The sequence below is a fragment of the Pezoporus flaviventris genome, unplaced genomic scaffold (assembly GCF_033815535.1).
Source record: "Pezoporus flaviventris isolate CSIRO_AGI_PZ_B2104156 unplaced genomic scaffold, CSIRO_AGI_Pfla_v1 ptg000082l, whole genome shotgun sequence".
NCBI lineage: Eukaryota > Metazoa > Chordata > Aves > Psittaciformes > Psittacidae > Pezoporus > Pezoporus flaviventris.
This window is the reverse complement of record NW_026892630.1, coordinates 1,746,957-1,762,322: the sequence shown is the minus strand read 5'-3', so window position 1 is coordinate 1,762,322 and position 15,366 is coordinate 1,746,957. Positions and strand designations below refer to the sequence as shown.

The 15,366-nt window shown below is 39.3% G+C and overlaps 1 protein-coding gene across 2 annotated transcripts in view; it reads left to right on the top strand.

The window, feature by feature from the left end:
• Positions 1-1,089: 1,089 nt before the first annotated feature.
• The window catches only part of PLCG2 (phospholipase C gamma 2), a 72,443-nt gene continuing 58,166 nt past the window's right edge, over positions 1,090-15,366 (top strand). Inside the window, exons 1-2 of one of the 2 annotated variants that reach the window (XM_061475060.1) lie at positions 1,090-1,439; positions 14,864-15,004. In XM_061475060.1, the coding sequence (XP_061331044.1) occupies positions 1,244-1,439; positions 14,864-15,004 (337 nt within the window). In that variant the 5' untranslated portion in view covers positions 1,090-1,243. The remainder of the gene's footprint in view (positions 1,440-14,863; positions 15,005-15,366) is intronic. The other variant, XM_061475059.1, reaches the window with a different exon arrangement.

The following is a 15,366-nucleotide window of genomic DNA, read 5'->3' as shown; positions in this document are numbered from 1 at the left end:
CCAACACTGTGCCCTTGTGGCTAAGAAGGCCAATGGCATCCTGGGGTGTATTAGAAGGGCGGTGGTTAGTAGGTCGAGAGAGGTCCTCCTTCCCCTCTACTCTGCCCTGGTGAGACCCCATCTGGAGTATTGTGTCCAGTTCTGGGCCCCTCAGTTCAAGAAGGACAGGGAGCTGCTGGAGAGAGTCCAGCGCAGGGCAACAAAGATGATTAAGGGAGTGGAACATCTCCCTTATGAGGAAAGACTGAGGGAGCTGGGTCTCTATAGTTTGGAGAAGAGGAGACTGAGGGGTGACCTTATCAGTGTCTATAAATATATAAAGGGGGAGTGTCACGAGGACGGAGCCAGGCTCTACTCAGTGGCAAACAATGATAGGACGAGGGGTAATGGGTACAAACTGGAACACAAGAGGTTCCACTTAAACTTGAGAAGAAACTTCTTCTCAGTGAGGGTGACGGAACACTGGAACAGGCTGCCCAGGGAGGTTGTGGAGTCTCCTTCCCTGGAGACATTCAAAACCTGCCTGGACGCATTCCTGTGTAACATTATCTAGGTGTTCCTGCTCCGGCAGGGGGATTGGACTAGATGATCTTTCGAGGTCCCTTCCAATCTCTAACATACTGTGATACTGTGATGAGAGTAGAGAAAGATTTTTTTAGTATGAATCAGATCTGTTGCAGATATTTCTCGTGTTGACATGTAGGTTGTCAATATTTAGGACAAAATGAATTTCCAGATATTTCTTACAGTAATGGAAACTAAATTATGCTTAGTTTCAAGAATTTAAAAGTTCACTTCCGGCTCACAGAGAACTTGTGAGTTTTTTATGGATCATAATTTTACAAACAACCTAAAGCAATAAAGAAATTCCTATAAGAATGGTGATATCTCATAAAAGTTACTTCTGTCTCTGTGTCAGAGAGTATCTCCATGAGCAAAGACCTCTCACTATATAAATTAATAAAAGCAGATTTGATGCTTGAAAGAAGTTTGCTAGGGTTAAAGTGCACATTTTTGATGTCTTAGGAGACTCTTTGTTTGTAATAAATTTTGCTGCATTGTGTCTACCAAAGCATCACTGGTACCTCCCTCTGTGAAGACTGTTCATACTTTCAGGATAAAATGGCAAAGATGCTGTTAATGTAAGTCATGCGTCTACTGTTTTAAATACTGAATTTTCTCTGTTTTCTTTCTTTTTTTTAGACACTGAAAACCCATAAAAGTTTGACTAAAAAATATAAAAATGCCCAGAAAAAGTATAGACTATGGAGGTCTTCCAGAGTATGAGAAAAGCCAGATCAAAAGGACCTTGGAGTTGGGAACTGTTATGACAGTATTCAGTCTTAAGAAGAGTAGTCCAGAAAGGAGGACTATTCAGGTCATAATGGAAACCAGGCAGGTGGCATGGAGCAAAACAGCTGACAAGATTGAAGGTTTCTGTGAGTATTTGCCAAGTGTACCTGAACTTGGGGTTACTAATAGATTGCTATAATTGTCAAGTGTTGATTTAATGATTCTTTGTTAACAACATGAAGTTTTTGTCTGAAAGGAGTTTGATAATTTGCTGAGAATATTCTGAGTCATTGCAATGTAGATGAAGAATCTTCTGCAACTTGTTATTTAGGTATTTAACGCTACTTAAATATGATTAATGTGCTTTTGCCCTAAGCCCTGATCTTAAAGTCTTCATCTTTAAATATGATGGTGCTTGTGTTATCTGAATTGAGTTACTGAGTGACAGCTCTTTTCCATCACTAAGCATCAAGATGTCCTGTAAATTCAAACACGCAGTACTTCTTTACGCTCTCTCAAAAAAAAACCTTTCCAAATTCAAGGAAACTGAAGTGAAATTTCTGTTTTTGCTGTTTCAGTATAGAAATCATTATTTATGACCAGTATTGGAAAGTACCAATGACTTAAAAGGATGAAGCTGTGGGTTATAAGGCATAGTTTCAGGGTCCTGAGTTGATACTGTCTCTTTAGTATCTAAAGTGATTGACTAAACCCATTATTTATAACAGATTTGGGAAATGGAAGTGTAAAGATACATCGGACTGCAAAAGCTATGGTAGAAGAATAAACTGAGACTCATCTTCTGTTTTTACTGAACATGGCTGATGTCAACCAAGCTCAGCCTGTGCTTTCTGGTATTTGTACAGCTCCTGTTATTATAATATAATCACAGTGCTTTCATACGACTTCTTTTATTTATTTAGCTCTTATCATGGGCATGATTTTACTATGCAACTGCTGAATGGTGTTTATCTTCAATAACAGAATTGAACTGTTTGTCTGAATTGCAGAAACATTTATTGGCCAGCCAGCTAATATGAGAAACATAGAGTTTAGGAACTGGGGCTATTTGGGAAAAGAAATTGTGATAAGACGTTGGAGTTTGGAGTTGGAGAGCTGGGAAGGCTGAGCAGGTAGGTATACTGAAGTGCAAGAACCTGCAGAGGTGAGAATCAAAGTTACTCAGCAGACAAGGTTTTCAGTGAGGAACAAGTTAATCAAGGCCCAAGAGAAGAAAAATGGTTTATGAACACAGGAGTCTGAGGCATAGTTAAGGGAGGGGGTGCAAGACATGCACCAAGAAGCTGCATGATTTTTGAATTGTGTAGCTTGCCTTCATGCTCCTTACTTAGAAGTACTAAGTCTCTGCTACTGTTTTGATTGGTTCCTGTCTCATTCCTTGTGAAACTAGAAATACAATGTAGTGGAATGAAAGCCCAGTTGTCTGGAGGATGTTTTAATTATTGGTAGTGAAAATATGGTCATACAGAGTGTTATGGGGAAAAGCAAGCAGGTCTGGACACTGTAATTAACAAGTACTCTGGATCATAATCTTTCAGTGTCCCAGTTTCTCATGTGGAAAATGAGGGTAATTATCGCTTCCTGTAAAGACCTGTTAGAATGTGAGTACATTATTGGTTCTGATATGCTCAAATCCCAAAGTGAGGTGTGCCAAAAAAGAAGTCCTGAGAGAAGATAACAATTCAGTTATGAGAGAATTGCTTGAATATGCTCACCAAATAAAGCCTGAGGTTATGCATACAGCAATAAGATTAAAACAAAATAGAAAATGACCACTTAGTGGGTGAACAAGGCATTAGAGTCCTCTGATAGAAAGAGTTTGTGATCATGTATTTGAAGGCTTAGCATAGCCATTTGCACAGAAGGGCTGAATTAAACATTGTACAGACTGTGCATTCTGGATTTTGGGGTCAACTTTTCACTGTTTGACTTGTAATCTTCTATCAAAGCTTCCTGGGGGTGTTGTGTGTTTGTGGTAGTACATGCTGATAATTAGCTTGCTGTATGTATAGGTTTTAACCTTTTTAAAAGAAGATGAATATTGTACTTCGACTCTTACACCTGGATAATGCACCAGGGTAATGACTCACTTCCAGTTGCACAAGCAGTCATTACTAGAACGGGGAATATAGCTACAGACCTGTGACTTATCCAAAAGCCGTGTGCCTCTCTCCCTGAGAATTGTAGTACTGAAGCAGTTCTTTAGCTGATCAACATTTAAGTGACCTTTATAATGGTAGAATTTTCAGATCTGAGAATATGCCCTACTCTAAAACATGAATATGTAAAATACTGTTTTGTTGTCTAAAAAGCAATTAATCTGCCCAAAACCAAGCTGTGTTTTGCAGGCATTGTTTCAGAGTATAATATGAACAGTTGTTACAATTTACCATGAATGGTATCTGATCTGCTTGAAATGAAAGTCACTGCAGTTTTAACTTGCTGACAGTGTTTTTACTGAAGAGGAAGGAAATATGGAAATATTTATTTATTATTTAAATGCTGCTATTTCTTCTTTTAACTGGAACTCAGGCTTTCTTTTGCTTGAAAAGTGGAAAAATTATGGATTTGAAGCTTTCATATTTGGTAACTGAATGGCTGAATTTGAATACCAATGATGGGGAATTAAACTTTTATTTCTCTAGAGCTATACTGAGGACATGGTACCACCTTTGTGGTAGAGAAAGAATATTTTGACTTGTATATATAAATGTAGATATGACCGACTCCAAGTATTCAGTGGCAGATTTTGTTGACTTTGTAAAAAGTAAAAAATAAATATTTTTTAGTGGCTGAGGGCACAGAATTATCATCTCCAGTATTATATTGCTTAATATGCTTGTGCTGTACAAGAAATAGTATTTGTGATGCAATCTTAATGGTTGTCCTACACTCCAGCAAGAATTAAAATTCAGTATGAGTGGGAAAGGCAAGATGGCTTCCTGTTGAGTGTGTGCTATTTTAACTCAAGCAACTGCTCTTTACAGAAGGCAAAACCCCAAATGTTTGCATCTGTTGTGGGGTTTGTGTGTCTAAATCAGATAGTGAGGACAGTTCACTTTGAGACACACAAATAGGCTGTTAATAGATAGAGAAGATGGAGACTGACTTCTATATTTTATTTTAATGCTTGTCCTTTAGAAATTAAGAAAAAGTTTTGTGTGTTGGGAATTTTGGATGTCTTAGTGCATGTTTTCTTGCTGGTAAACTGTGAATGTCTGAAAGACACTAAAATCCTCTAATCTAGAGTTGCTCATAATTATTACAAGGTCCTTTTTCAAGTTTGGTTAATGTTATTTTGGAAGTGATTTAAGTTAAACCTCACAATAACAAAAAGGTATCTACTCTTAATTCTGGAACCCATGCAAAGGAGATACAGGATTAGGTATACTGATCTAAATGTTTAGACAACTCCATGGCCATAAATGTGGCAGTACTGTGTATTTGAAATTGCATTACTCTTGAAAGGGTCTTTTTCATTAAAATCCTGTCAGCAGTTCTGTTTAGAGTGGAAGAGTTGCTAAAGTTATGGCTGTTTCCTGCTCAGTGCAGGTGTTTTTCTCTGGATTAGTACATAAAATGGAGATCATCTGGATGAGAAAGTAAAATGGAGCCACCTTTCTTTAGATAACTCTTTCTAAACCCATCCCTTCCGTGTGGGAAGACGTAAGGATATACAAAGGCTAGGAAATCTGGTTTAAACAGTCTCTGTCTTCATTGTATGACCACACCATGACTAAGTATTGGAGATTTTACATTGACCTTCTGAAAGACTTGAGTTGCCATTTACAAAAGGAATTTTCTAACAAAAACGATCTGGGGAGAAACCTCTGTGTTTTCCTTAAATGAAAGAGGACAGGTTATTTGTGTCCTTTAGGGCAGGATGGCCTAAGATCAGAAGGCCAAATTTTAAGCTGATACGTACCAAGTAAATCCTCTCACTGTAATAGAGCAGCTGAATTTTTGGCCATGTTTTTAACTTGGCAAGTTACTGTGGTACTGAGAATGGTGCTGTATGATTTTTTTAATTCTTCAAATACAAGAGTTTATTTCAGCTTTTGGTAAGTTTTAGCTTTACAAATCGGAGACATGACATTACGTACCAGCTCTTCTAGTGGTAGTCCTCCCTGCCCGCCTGCGGGAGGGGAAGCACCAGCACAACAGTATCTGCTCACACCCTTCCTGAGTTGTCCTAACGGTGTTGATAACCTGTGCATGAGAAGTTTTCCTTTACTGTAGAGCTGTGCAGCCAAGAGTTGTGCAAGTCAAGTGAATTCTTGGATGGTGGGGCAATGTTTGTGAGATCAAGCTAGCTATTGAGCTTGTCCAAGCTAATCAGACTTGCTGGAGACAGTAGATTCTGCTCTCTGTAAGGGAACTCTGATCCTCTTGTACAGTGTGCATTTCTGCCGTTTACTGTGATTCTGCTGTTGTAAAATGTGATGCTTTGTAGGCCCAAACAAAGATTAAGTTAAGTGACTATTGGTCATCTCTCCTTGCTTTTTAGCCTGTAAACTTAGGAGGCACTACAAAACTAAGCACCTTTCAAGAAAAGTTAAATAAAATTTGTCCATGTTTTCTATCTGTTGGAGCTTCAAGTTTCCTTCTAGATGAAAGGAGAAAGATTAGCAATGGAAAAAGAGGGGCTGCCTGTCCTGAAATGTTTTTCAGGTTTAGTGGAGGCCAGAGAAGTTTTTAGTACTGCTGCTCTTTGGTCATCTGCTAAAACTGCACAGTACCTTGCATACACCTTTCCTGTGTCAGATGGATCCAACACAATCCATTGTCAAAACCAAAATGCATAGAAGGGAGCAGTGATCCTTTGAGAATGTTTTTATCATGGATGTTTGGTATGCAGGATTTCATTAGTGTATTAAAATGAATGCCAGCAACGTGCTTCCTTATGTGGGCCCGCAGAGAGCTATGCGAATGGCTGAAGGAAGCAGGTCTGAGCTAGATGTGACTGTGTTCACCTGTGCTTGGGCTTCTTTTAGTCATCTTGCTATTGTTCTGTACATAGAGACATTTAGCTCCGACATAGTCTGAGGGAAGTATTTGTAGACACTGGCTACAAAATGTCAGAGTTTTTTCTTCTGCCTCTTACTTATTAATAACATTTCCTTGTATTCTGCATTGTCCTTATTTTAAACTGTTAAAGATAACCTGAAGTTTGCTGGGTGGACTATGGGACTGCTTGTAGGGCTCAGCATCTCAGCACTGTTTATTGTAAGTTGCCTAGGTCAGCGGTGATTGGTATGACTTACGGTGACAAATGTTTTTCCCTTGAGGAGTTAGATGGGGTTTGTTTGATTATTTGTATCGTGGATTTGTTTTCCCTTTGTTGTATTTTGTATGTTGCAGAGTGGTATTAATGCTTTATCAGATCACCCATGCTTTGAAGCCCTTGTGGTTTGTTCCACTCCTCCATTTATGTTTCTTGGTATGCACGCTAGCTCTATTTTCAGTGGAGCCCCTGTCATTGGTTGCAGTAGGAGAAATCTGCTCCATTTCTTGGATGAGAAGTAAATTTTGCAATGACCTGGTGAAAGGGTAGTGACTGTCACAGAGTGCAGAATGAGGTCTTGGGGACTAAGGGTTATGCACAGGAATGGTATTTCTGACAGTGTGTATTAAGCAGATAACTTACAAGGCTAGTTCACCTGTCTGCCAGGAGACAGCTGGGAGAATGAAAGGCTCCTCCAGAGCAAAGTTTAATTCTTGCTCTGAATTAATGTCTCCTGTAGTCTCTTCCTCTGGCCACTGAATATATCAGAAGCTGTTGGTTTAAGTGTGGGAGTTCTGTTGCAAAGCATTTTAAATGTAAAAGTGTAACTTGAACTTTGGGTGGAATTTTGAGTGTAAAAGCACAAAAAAACAGGAGCACTTTTTGCAGGGCCATGGATCTAAAACCGATGGCACTAAATCTGCAGCTGGTATCAGTACCACTGCCAGGAGAAATAAGTAAATCTCTTGGAAGTTTAGGGTGGACCACAGTATGCCTCCACCACTTTTTCCTGCTAGCACAGCCTGACTTAGAAGCTGCCTGGTGCTAGCAAAGGCATTTGGCAATTTGGATAGTGTAGCAGGGGAAAGTGTGTGGTGGGGACCCGGTATGACTTGGCTATGGATTGTTTACCCATAGGTTTTATTGACCGTCGTATGTTCATGGTTTGCAGTTTAAGAACTACAAATCTTGGTAACTATAGTAGGGCCAAACTAACTTTTGTTTTACCAACACATGAGAGAAAGAAGTCTGAGATTCTTCATAGAGAGGGAACTAAATTCCTTGTTTAATTTGTAGTGGGCCTTTTTTTTTTGCAGAAGCTAATTCATGCATAGTAGATACATGACTGTGAAGCTGTGACATACCAGCATGATTTATTGCAGTGTGTTGCTCAGCAAGGCACTTCCTTATGGCTCTGCTGTGTATTTTTGTATGTTTACCCTTTGCAACTGTGCGTGGGTCTGCGTGACGGCCCCTGGGTCACACACACCCTGTGTTGTTTCTTCCCACTTCAGGCTCTCACAGGCTCGCCGTACAATGGATGTGTGTGTGTTGTGCATCACCGTGGTATCTGGGGGTCAATTCTGCCTCCACATCAGCTACACTGCTGCGCTGTTTCTTTGCTAGGATACCAAGTGGCCCACAAACAAATGTACTGTCATAGCTGAGAGAGCGGTGGAGGGAACTATGGGACAGCAGTGAAAGGCAGAAGGGAAGGAAGAGGTGGCCAAGAGTGAGAACTGCTTGTCGCTACTCTGCTAAGAGACATGTCTGTCTTGGCTGACTGAGGTTTTGCTGAGAGTACCTTTCAGTAGCAAACAGGGCCTCTCAGTTTTCCTCATATTCTGGTACACACATTTATATGCATGTGAATAAATTAGAGCCCAAAGAGGTTATGGTATTTAAGGTTGTAGAGCAAGTAGGTGACAAGGTGTAAATCTCCAGGAAGCTGATCCATAATTTCCATAATCCAGAATTCATTCTTTATCAGATGCAAAGTGGAAAATTATTAAGGGAAAGTTTGTGGTGATTAGAGTTTGATTAGTCACTGGAAAATGTATGAGTTTCTTCATACTCTTCTGTGAATCCTTGCATTAAGTGGTGATTCACAGGCAGGAGAATTTATGCTCTGAGAAATCCTTTGAATGTGCAAGTGTCTGTTTCTCTGTAATACAAGCATGGGCGTTTCAAGGAAGATTCTGTTGAGGATGCAAGATGATTTATCTCTTTTTTATTGCCTTTTATATGAAGAGGCAGTCTGCTTTTGTAAAATGATTTAAAGCATAATTTAATCCCTTAAGCTTTGGAAAAGTAAGATCACTTATCTTTTTTTTTTGATGTGTTTGATTCATTGCAGACTACTCAAGAAATAAAAAAAGCAACTAGTGACCATTTAAGCGCACAAGTAGTAGGCTTAAAGCATTGGAGGACCATGTTTAGGAAAAGTTTATATATCAGCTGTTAAAATACTTTTTGTATATGCAGAGCAAGAGGTTAGGGTATAGGTGAAGTTGAAAGAGAAAGGGGAATAGATGTGTTAGTACTAATGTAGTCTGAAAACTTTTTGTTTCCCAGAGGATGAGACACCTGTGTTTGGGAATGGCAGAGATGCAGACCTCTTGTCAATGTAATTGCAAACTTATGAAGCAGAGGAATAAAGGCTAATTAAATTGAGGCTTTGGATGCTTATGGTATGGCTAGGTATAACACACAGTAACCATTCCTATTTTCCTCACTCCATAACTTTATTAATGCATTAGAGCTGTCTTATACCCCTTTTTAAGAGAAAGATACGACTGACAATGCATAACGTTTTATTTTAGGGTTAACGTGGACTGCTAATTTCACATTGTCTCTTCTCCTGTTTGTTTTTTTTTTCTGTAATGTTTTTACTGAGTTTATAGAACAAAATGACTGTGGCCCACTTTTTAAATACATTTGCCATCTCAAAAGTCATTTGTTGTTACTGATCTTATGCCTAATCTATGAAAAAGAGTTATCATAGATGGTTAAGTTCACTTGAGATTTTTCCTCCTGCTGAAAAGAGATTTTACAGAATTTGTCCTCTAGAATGTGATTTAAAGAAAAAAAACTCCAGTATGAAACCAAGTTGAATTTTCATGTTTCACAGGTATATTAAACAAGGGAGTGAATGGAAACCAAGCACGTACCTAGTAAATGTGTAGAATTAGAGCCTGTGGGAGCTGCTCTGGTTTTTCTTGATCTGAAAGTTTGCACTGTGTTTGTGTTTTCAGATTGTGTTACGCTGCCAAGCAAAAATCACTAGTTTCTGTAAAATGTGGCACCTGGATATTTAATGATTAAAGCTCATTGGAGAAGCAGTGCATCTATAATACAGTTGTGTAGATAACATGACCTGATAAGAGGCCACATAAAATTTACAGGGCGAGGTGAAATGCAGGGATGTATAACTTAATGTAATGGCAGCCTTATGTATGTTCCCACAGGCGGTGCTGTTCCAGCTAACAAGGTTTGGGTTTTTTTAAATCTTTTTTCTTGTTGTATTTAGTGAATTTTATCCCTAAAACTAAATTTTGCTAATTTGGCTTTTAAAATCTTTTCTAAAATGACCTGCCAAAGACAGCAAATTTTGGTTCTGCACATCGTTTTGGCTGTCAGATACGTTGGGAAACTTAAAAAACTAACCTCTAACAGACTATTTATGGGAGTGGCTTGCATTCTTTAACATAGATGGGGGGGTTATTTTTTTTTTTTTCATAGGTTAAACAGCTAAGTAATTTAATTGGCATTAACAATTCTACTAATGTGAACTTCTTCTATGGGGGAAAATGAACAGCACTCCCCCACCCTCCCTTTGGATAAGATGGTATGAAGATTTATAGCATCTATACCTTTTTTGGAGAAGTGGTGCATATCTATATATTCTGCTGAGGAAAGTGAAGTGAGTGCTCCTTTTGGCTTGAATGTTAGACCTGACCTTGCGAATTTCCAGTAGTGACTTTGGTAGTTTATTTTTTCCTGGTAGTACAATTTCTGTCTGAATTACCTTATTGTTTCAGACATACAATACTAATAAATAAACTTAACTCACATTTGCTTTCTGTATTCTGAATACCATTAAAAATCGGGAGGTCATTGCACAAGTGAATCCACGTTGTGTTCTTTGTGGAGTTCTTTTGTTCAAAAGAACATTAAAACTCACCTGTTTCTGTTTTGAAATTGCTGTGCTCTGGTTGTTACCCAAGGGATCTTTGTGTAAGTCTTCTTTTGAGTATGTAGAGCTCAGTTCTGTGGTCAAATGAAAAAAATGAATGTGTGTAGCCTTTAGCTGTTTTCAAATTATTTCTTCCCTTTAGCAGCTCAGTTCTGCAATGTTTAATGCTATCTTAGAACAACCAGAATTTCTGTCAGCGAATAGGGGCAGGAATGAACTTCATGGACCTGAATGTGGTTGATATTGGGCACATATGTAAATTTTACCTATTCTAATCTCATTTTATGAAGGTGCCTTTTAATTTTTTAAATACGAAATCAATAGCTATTTGGTAAGTATGGCCCCTTGAATTCAGAGCTCAAACTGGGAAGGACTGTAGTATATTGTTGCTCTATTAAGCCGTCAGGTTCTGTTTTACTGTCTGCCTTTAGGTGTAACTGAAGGAAAAGTAACAGGAATTCAAACTTATAAGTATCTGACTAAATGCAACTGCAGCCAGCTTATTTGAATGGAGATCAGTGGAGTTGTGGAGTGCCAAATGTTTATTGTTAAGTTTATGGCAGTGAAGAGCTGTAACAGGCACTCTGGAAGTCACTGAGCAATTAATCTGTGCAGTCTCTGAAAAGTAGCTATGTAGTAATGTAATGATGCAGTGAATTAACCGATTTGCTGAACAACACAACAGCAGGAGCTCAAGTTCAGCAGCTCTGAACTACAATGAATACTGCACCTCCAGATCAGAGCCTGAAACTGAATGGTAATTCAAAGTGCCTTGGAGTCCAGTCTTGTTAAAGAGCCACTTGAGGGAGTTGTCAGAATCAACAGGTGACTGATGAGGCTGCCAAGGAGACCCTTCTAACCTGTGGAAATAACCACATGAAAGAATGGATGAAATATAAGCTGGTATTGTAGGTTTTCAGAGTGACACTAGACTTCTGAACTGTTTGTCTGGAGATGGAATGCGTTGGCAGTGTCATCCTTGTCTTGCCGGGTGTGAGTCAACTTCTCTATAGGGCATACTTTGATTTATACTTCCTTTGGAAACGCACTGTTTTACAGAAATCACACCTGAAAGCATATTGAATTTCATCTGATACTGCAAACTGCGTATGCCCAGGTCTGTGCCTTTTTTCAGGTGTATCAGGGCCCAGCAATATCTGTCTGCAAAGCCTAGTCAGGATACAGCTCTGCAATTAGCATGTGGGATTGAGAAAGAGGAAGGCTCTATTAGTGCAAGGCAGTCAGAAGATAGAGGCGATGTGCTTGTAGTTCTGGCACAGACATGAAGTTGCATTTTAACTGTTCAGTGACAGATTGTGCTATGAAAAGTTCACAGTAACTGCGTAACAGCTCAATTGGTACAGCTGATGTACTAATCTGAGTCTGAAACATGCTGTGGCCTTTCCTGGCCTGTTCCTTTCTTGGTTCAGTTGGGATCAGCCATTCTGGAGTTAGTGGGCATTGTGTGGAGGGTGCAGATGACTCCAGACTACCTGGGGAGACAGAACTGAGCGCCAGGCCAAAGTTTATGCTTGCTGTACATGTGTCTTTTCCCTCTCTGTTTTTCTGCCTTGGCTTTTCCTTCAGTAATACAGAATAATGCATCCTAAATGACACTATAAAATGTCATTAAAATATATGCAGGTAGTTTTCACTAATTTTCTGAAATTATAACATGTATTATTTTTTTTTTTCCTTTCTGTAAAAATCTAAATGTTTAATAAAACTTGTGTTTTATACATCTGTTTCATGTATTATTTGAGTAAAAGTAATGATAACTTGGCAGGACATCCATAGTATGTTGTCTCTGTTTACTGAATGTTTAACAACTGTGGTGTAGTAATCTCTTTTTCAAAGGCCAGCTGGGGAAACGATAATACTGTTACCAGTGTGAAACCTGTGCATACAAAAATGCTTGTGCCTATATTTATATACCATATGTTCACACAGGAGAATGGGATGGTAGGATTGAATGGTTGTAATGCAAGGAAAAGAACTGCAGTGAATATATATGTAACGGGGGGAAGACATTGAGTAAGTATGTTTGTTTCAGAGGTCAGTATGAGGTAAGAGCTACTTGAAATGACAGCAGCAACGCAGGTTGTGAAATCTGTTTTATTGCTGCTTATAGTTTATACTTTGAGGGAGGCTTTGTGGTGTGGTGTTCATGTGTGTGGATTTATAGGAGTCTGAAGTGAAAGGTCTGCCTTGATCTGAAGTTACAACTGTATTTTCAGCAGGGATTTGCTGAGTGAAGGGAAAGCAGAGGAGGTGACTCTTGCGCACTGTTAGAATGAGCCAGCATGGTGCACAGTTTTCTGCAGCTGTGCAGGTCCTTCCCGCTCTGTTTGGGTGCTTTCTGTCTCTACGTCCTGATTCTTCTCTACTGATATTAATGTGAATTGGTGGGCTTAGATCATAGAATCATAGATTAGTTAGGGTTGGAAAGGACCTTATGATCCTGCCATGGGCAGGGACACACCACACTAAACCATGTCACCCAAGGCTCTGTCCAACCTGGCCTTGAACACTGCCAGGGATGAAGCATTCACAACTTCCCTGGGCAACCCATTCCAGTGCCCCACCACCCTTACAGTAAAAAACTCCTTCCTTATATCCAATCTAAACTTTCCCTGTTTAAATCTTATGCCGTTACCCCTTCTCCTATCACTACAGTCCCTAATGAAGAGTCTCTCTCCAGCATCCTTATAGGCGCCCTTCAGATACTGGAAGGCTGCTATGAGGTCTCCATGCAGCTTCTCTTCTCCAAGCTGAACAGCCCCATCTTTCTCAGCCTATCATCTTTTTCAGGTGGATATTCAGACACACTGCTAGGAATCTAAGTGAGACTTTGGATGGTAAGAGGATTAGAGTTATCGGAAGGAGCTTTTGGTTTCTGATCATTTATGGTCATGTCATGAATTTATTTTAGAAGTTTGCATCTGAATTTAGGGGCCTTGACCAAGCAGATACGCAAATCTTAGGAGATATTTTCATGGTTTGAAAGGGTGGCTGAGACCTGGAGGTTGAGATGTGTAAAGGTCTATCTTGAAGATAATTACACGTGGAAAAGTAAGTTTAAGAAAAATGCTTGTGTCCTACGATTGGTTTTGGTTAACCTTTGAGGTCCCATTTTTCCAATGTAAGTTGTTTAATGACTGGGAGAAAGGAGTGTCTGGTGGAAAGTTTGGCTTGGGATACTTTGCAGAGAATAAGAAATTTCAAGATGAATCAATGTTTTATTATCAGGACTTTACTGATGAACTTCCTTGCTTGTCTGTCCCTCGTTTCCATGTTGGCATCAAAGAAACCCAGCATTACACAGGCTGGAGCTTTAACCAGTGTTGAGCTCTCACTCGTTGGTAGCAGAGCTGCTTTTTCATTATGTTATTAACTGTCTTCTGTTTCTGATGAGGTGCTTATTTAAAACGGGTTATATTGTGGCATTCTTAAATGCATAGACAGAAACCCTCAGCTATTTTCCTTGGATCTTTCTAAGTCTGATAAACACATTGCACGAGCAGCCATGAAATATTTTTTTTCATCCTGTAGCTCATAAGTCAAGGCTGTCCGAAAGTGGGAAGAGCTGTTTATTTGTCTGGTCCACAGGCAGAACAAAACCACTTCCTCAGTTTTTCTAATAAGTATCTTATCTTGAGAGTGCACATATTTCTATTTCAGTGCTGCCTCACTCCTGTTGTGTAGGCCATGTAGCAAGGGTTTGTTGAAAAGGGAGCTGCCTTGAGAAAGAATGTGCTTGTGCAGTGCTCCCAATCTGCTCTGCTCTAATACGTACTTGTGTTCTGTAGAAAGCAGCAAGTTGAAAGTGGTACAACACGTTATGTTAACGCCAAAGAGATCTCTGTCATTTATCCAGGAAAAAACTGAAATGTTTTAATTATTAGGCTGGGTTTTTCTCTTTATATTACTACTTCAAATATTTTTCTTACAAGTGCCACTGACTATACTAGCTGACTAGCTGACAAGATCTATCTAAGATCTGATGCATAATTTTTAGGTGGGTAAATTGGAAGTTGTGTCTTTTCTTTTTTGTCCCTGAAACGTTGTCATGGCAATTGGAAATCTCTTGCTTGAAGTATATGCCATTTGTGAAATCTTGTCTTCTGTAACCTGAAGGGGCCATGTGTATACACTTTGTCTGTGGATAATTGGTGACAGTGAAATGATAAAGCTGGGGTAATTTGCATTTCTTGACCAATAAAAATCTCTAAGTTTATATACAGAGGTATTTCATATATGTATGCATGCTTTGAGTTCTTCATCTTACTGTATCAGGCTCTGTTGGAATGTAAGTGCAGTTTAACTGACTGAATGTTGTTCCCTTTCAGTGGATCTGTTGGAAATAAAAGAAATTCGCCCAGGAAAGAATTCAAAGGACTTTGAGCGTTGCAAAGCGAAACAAAGAGAAGAACACTGCTTTACTATTTTTTATGGTACCCAGTTTGTCCTCAACACCTTAAGTTTAGCAGGTACTTTTTTTCTTGTTTCTTCTTTAAACCTACCAATAGAACAAATCAAGTACATTGATGGAACAATAATGCAGAGAGGGCTGTGGTTTTGACTTGTGCAGTTCAGGAGTGCACCACGTGTTTAAAGTCTGGAGATACACCTTTTACTCGGCCCTTCACATCCATGAACTGTTGCATTTCTAATGTCTTAGAATCATAGAACAGAATCATAGAATAGTCAGGGTTGGAAAGGACCTTAAGATCATCTAGTTCCAACTCCCCTGCCATGGGCAGGGAACACCACTTCCTTTCAGACAGTGTATTGTGTGAGTGTAGTTTCTGATTTGCACAGTCATTTCTAGCAAGGTAGACTTTGCTGGTTA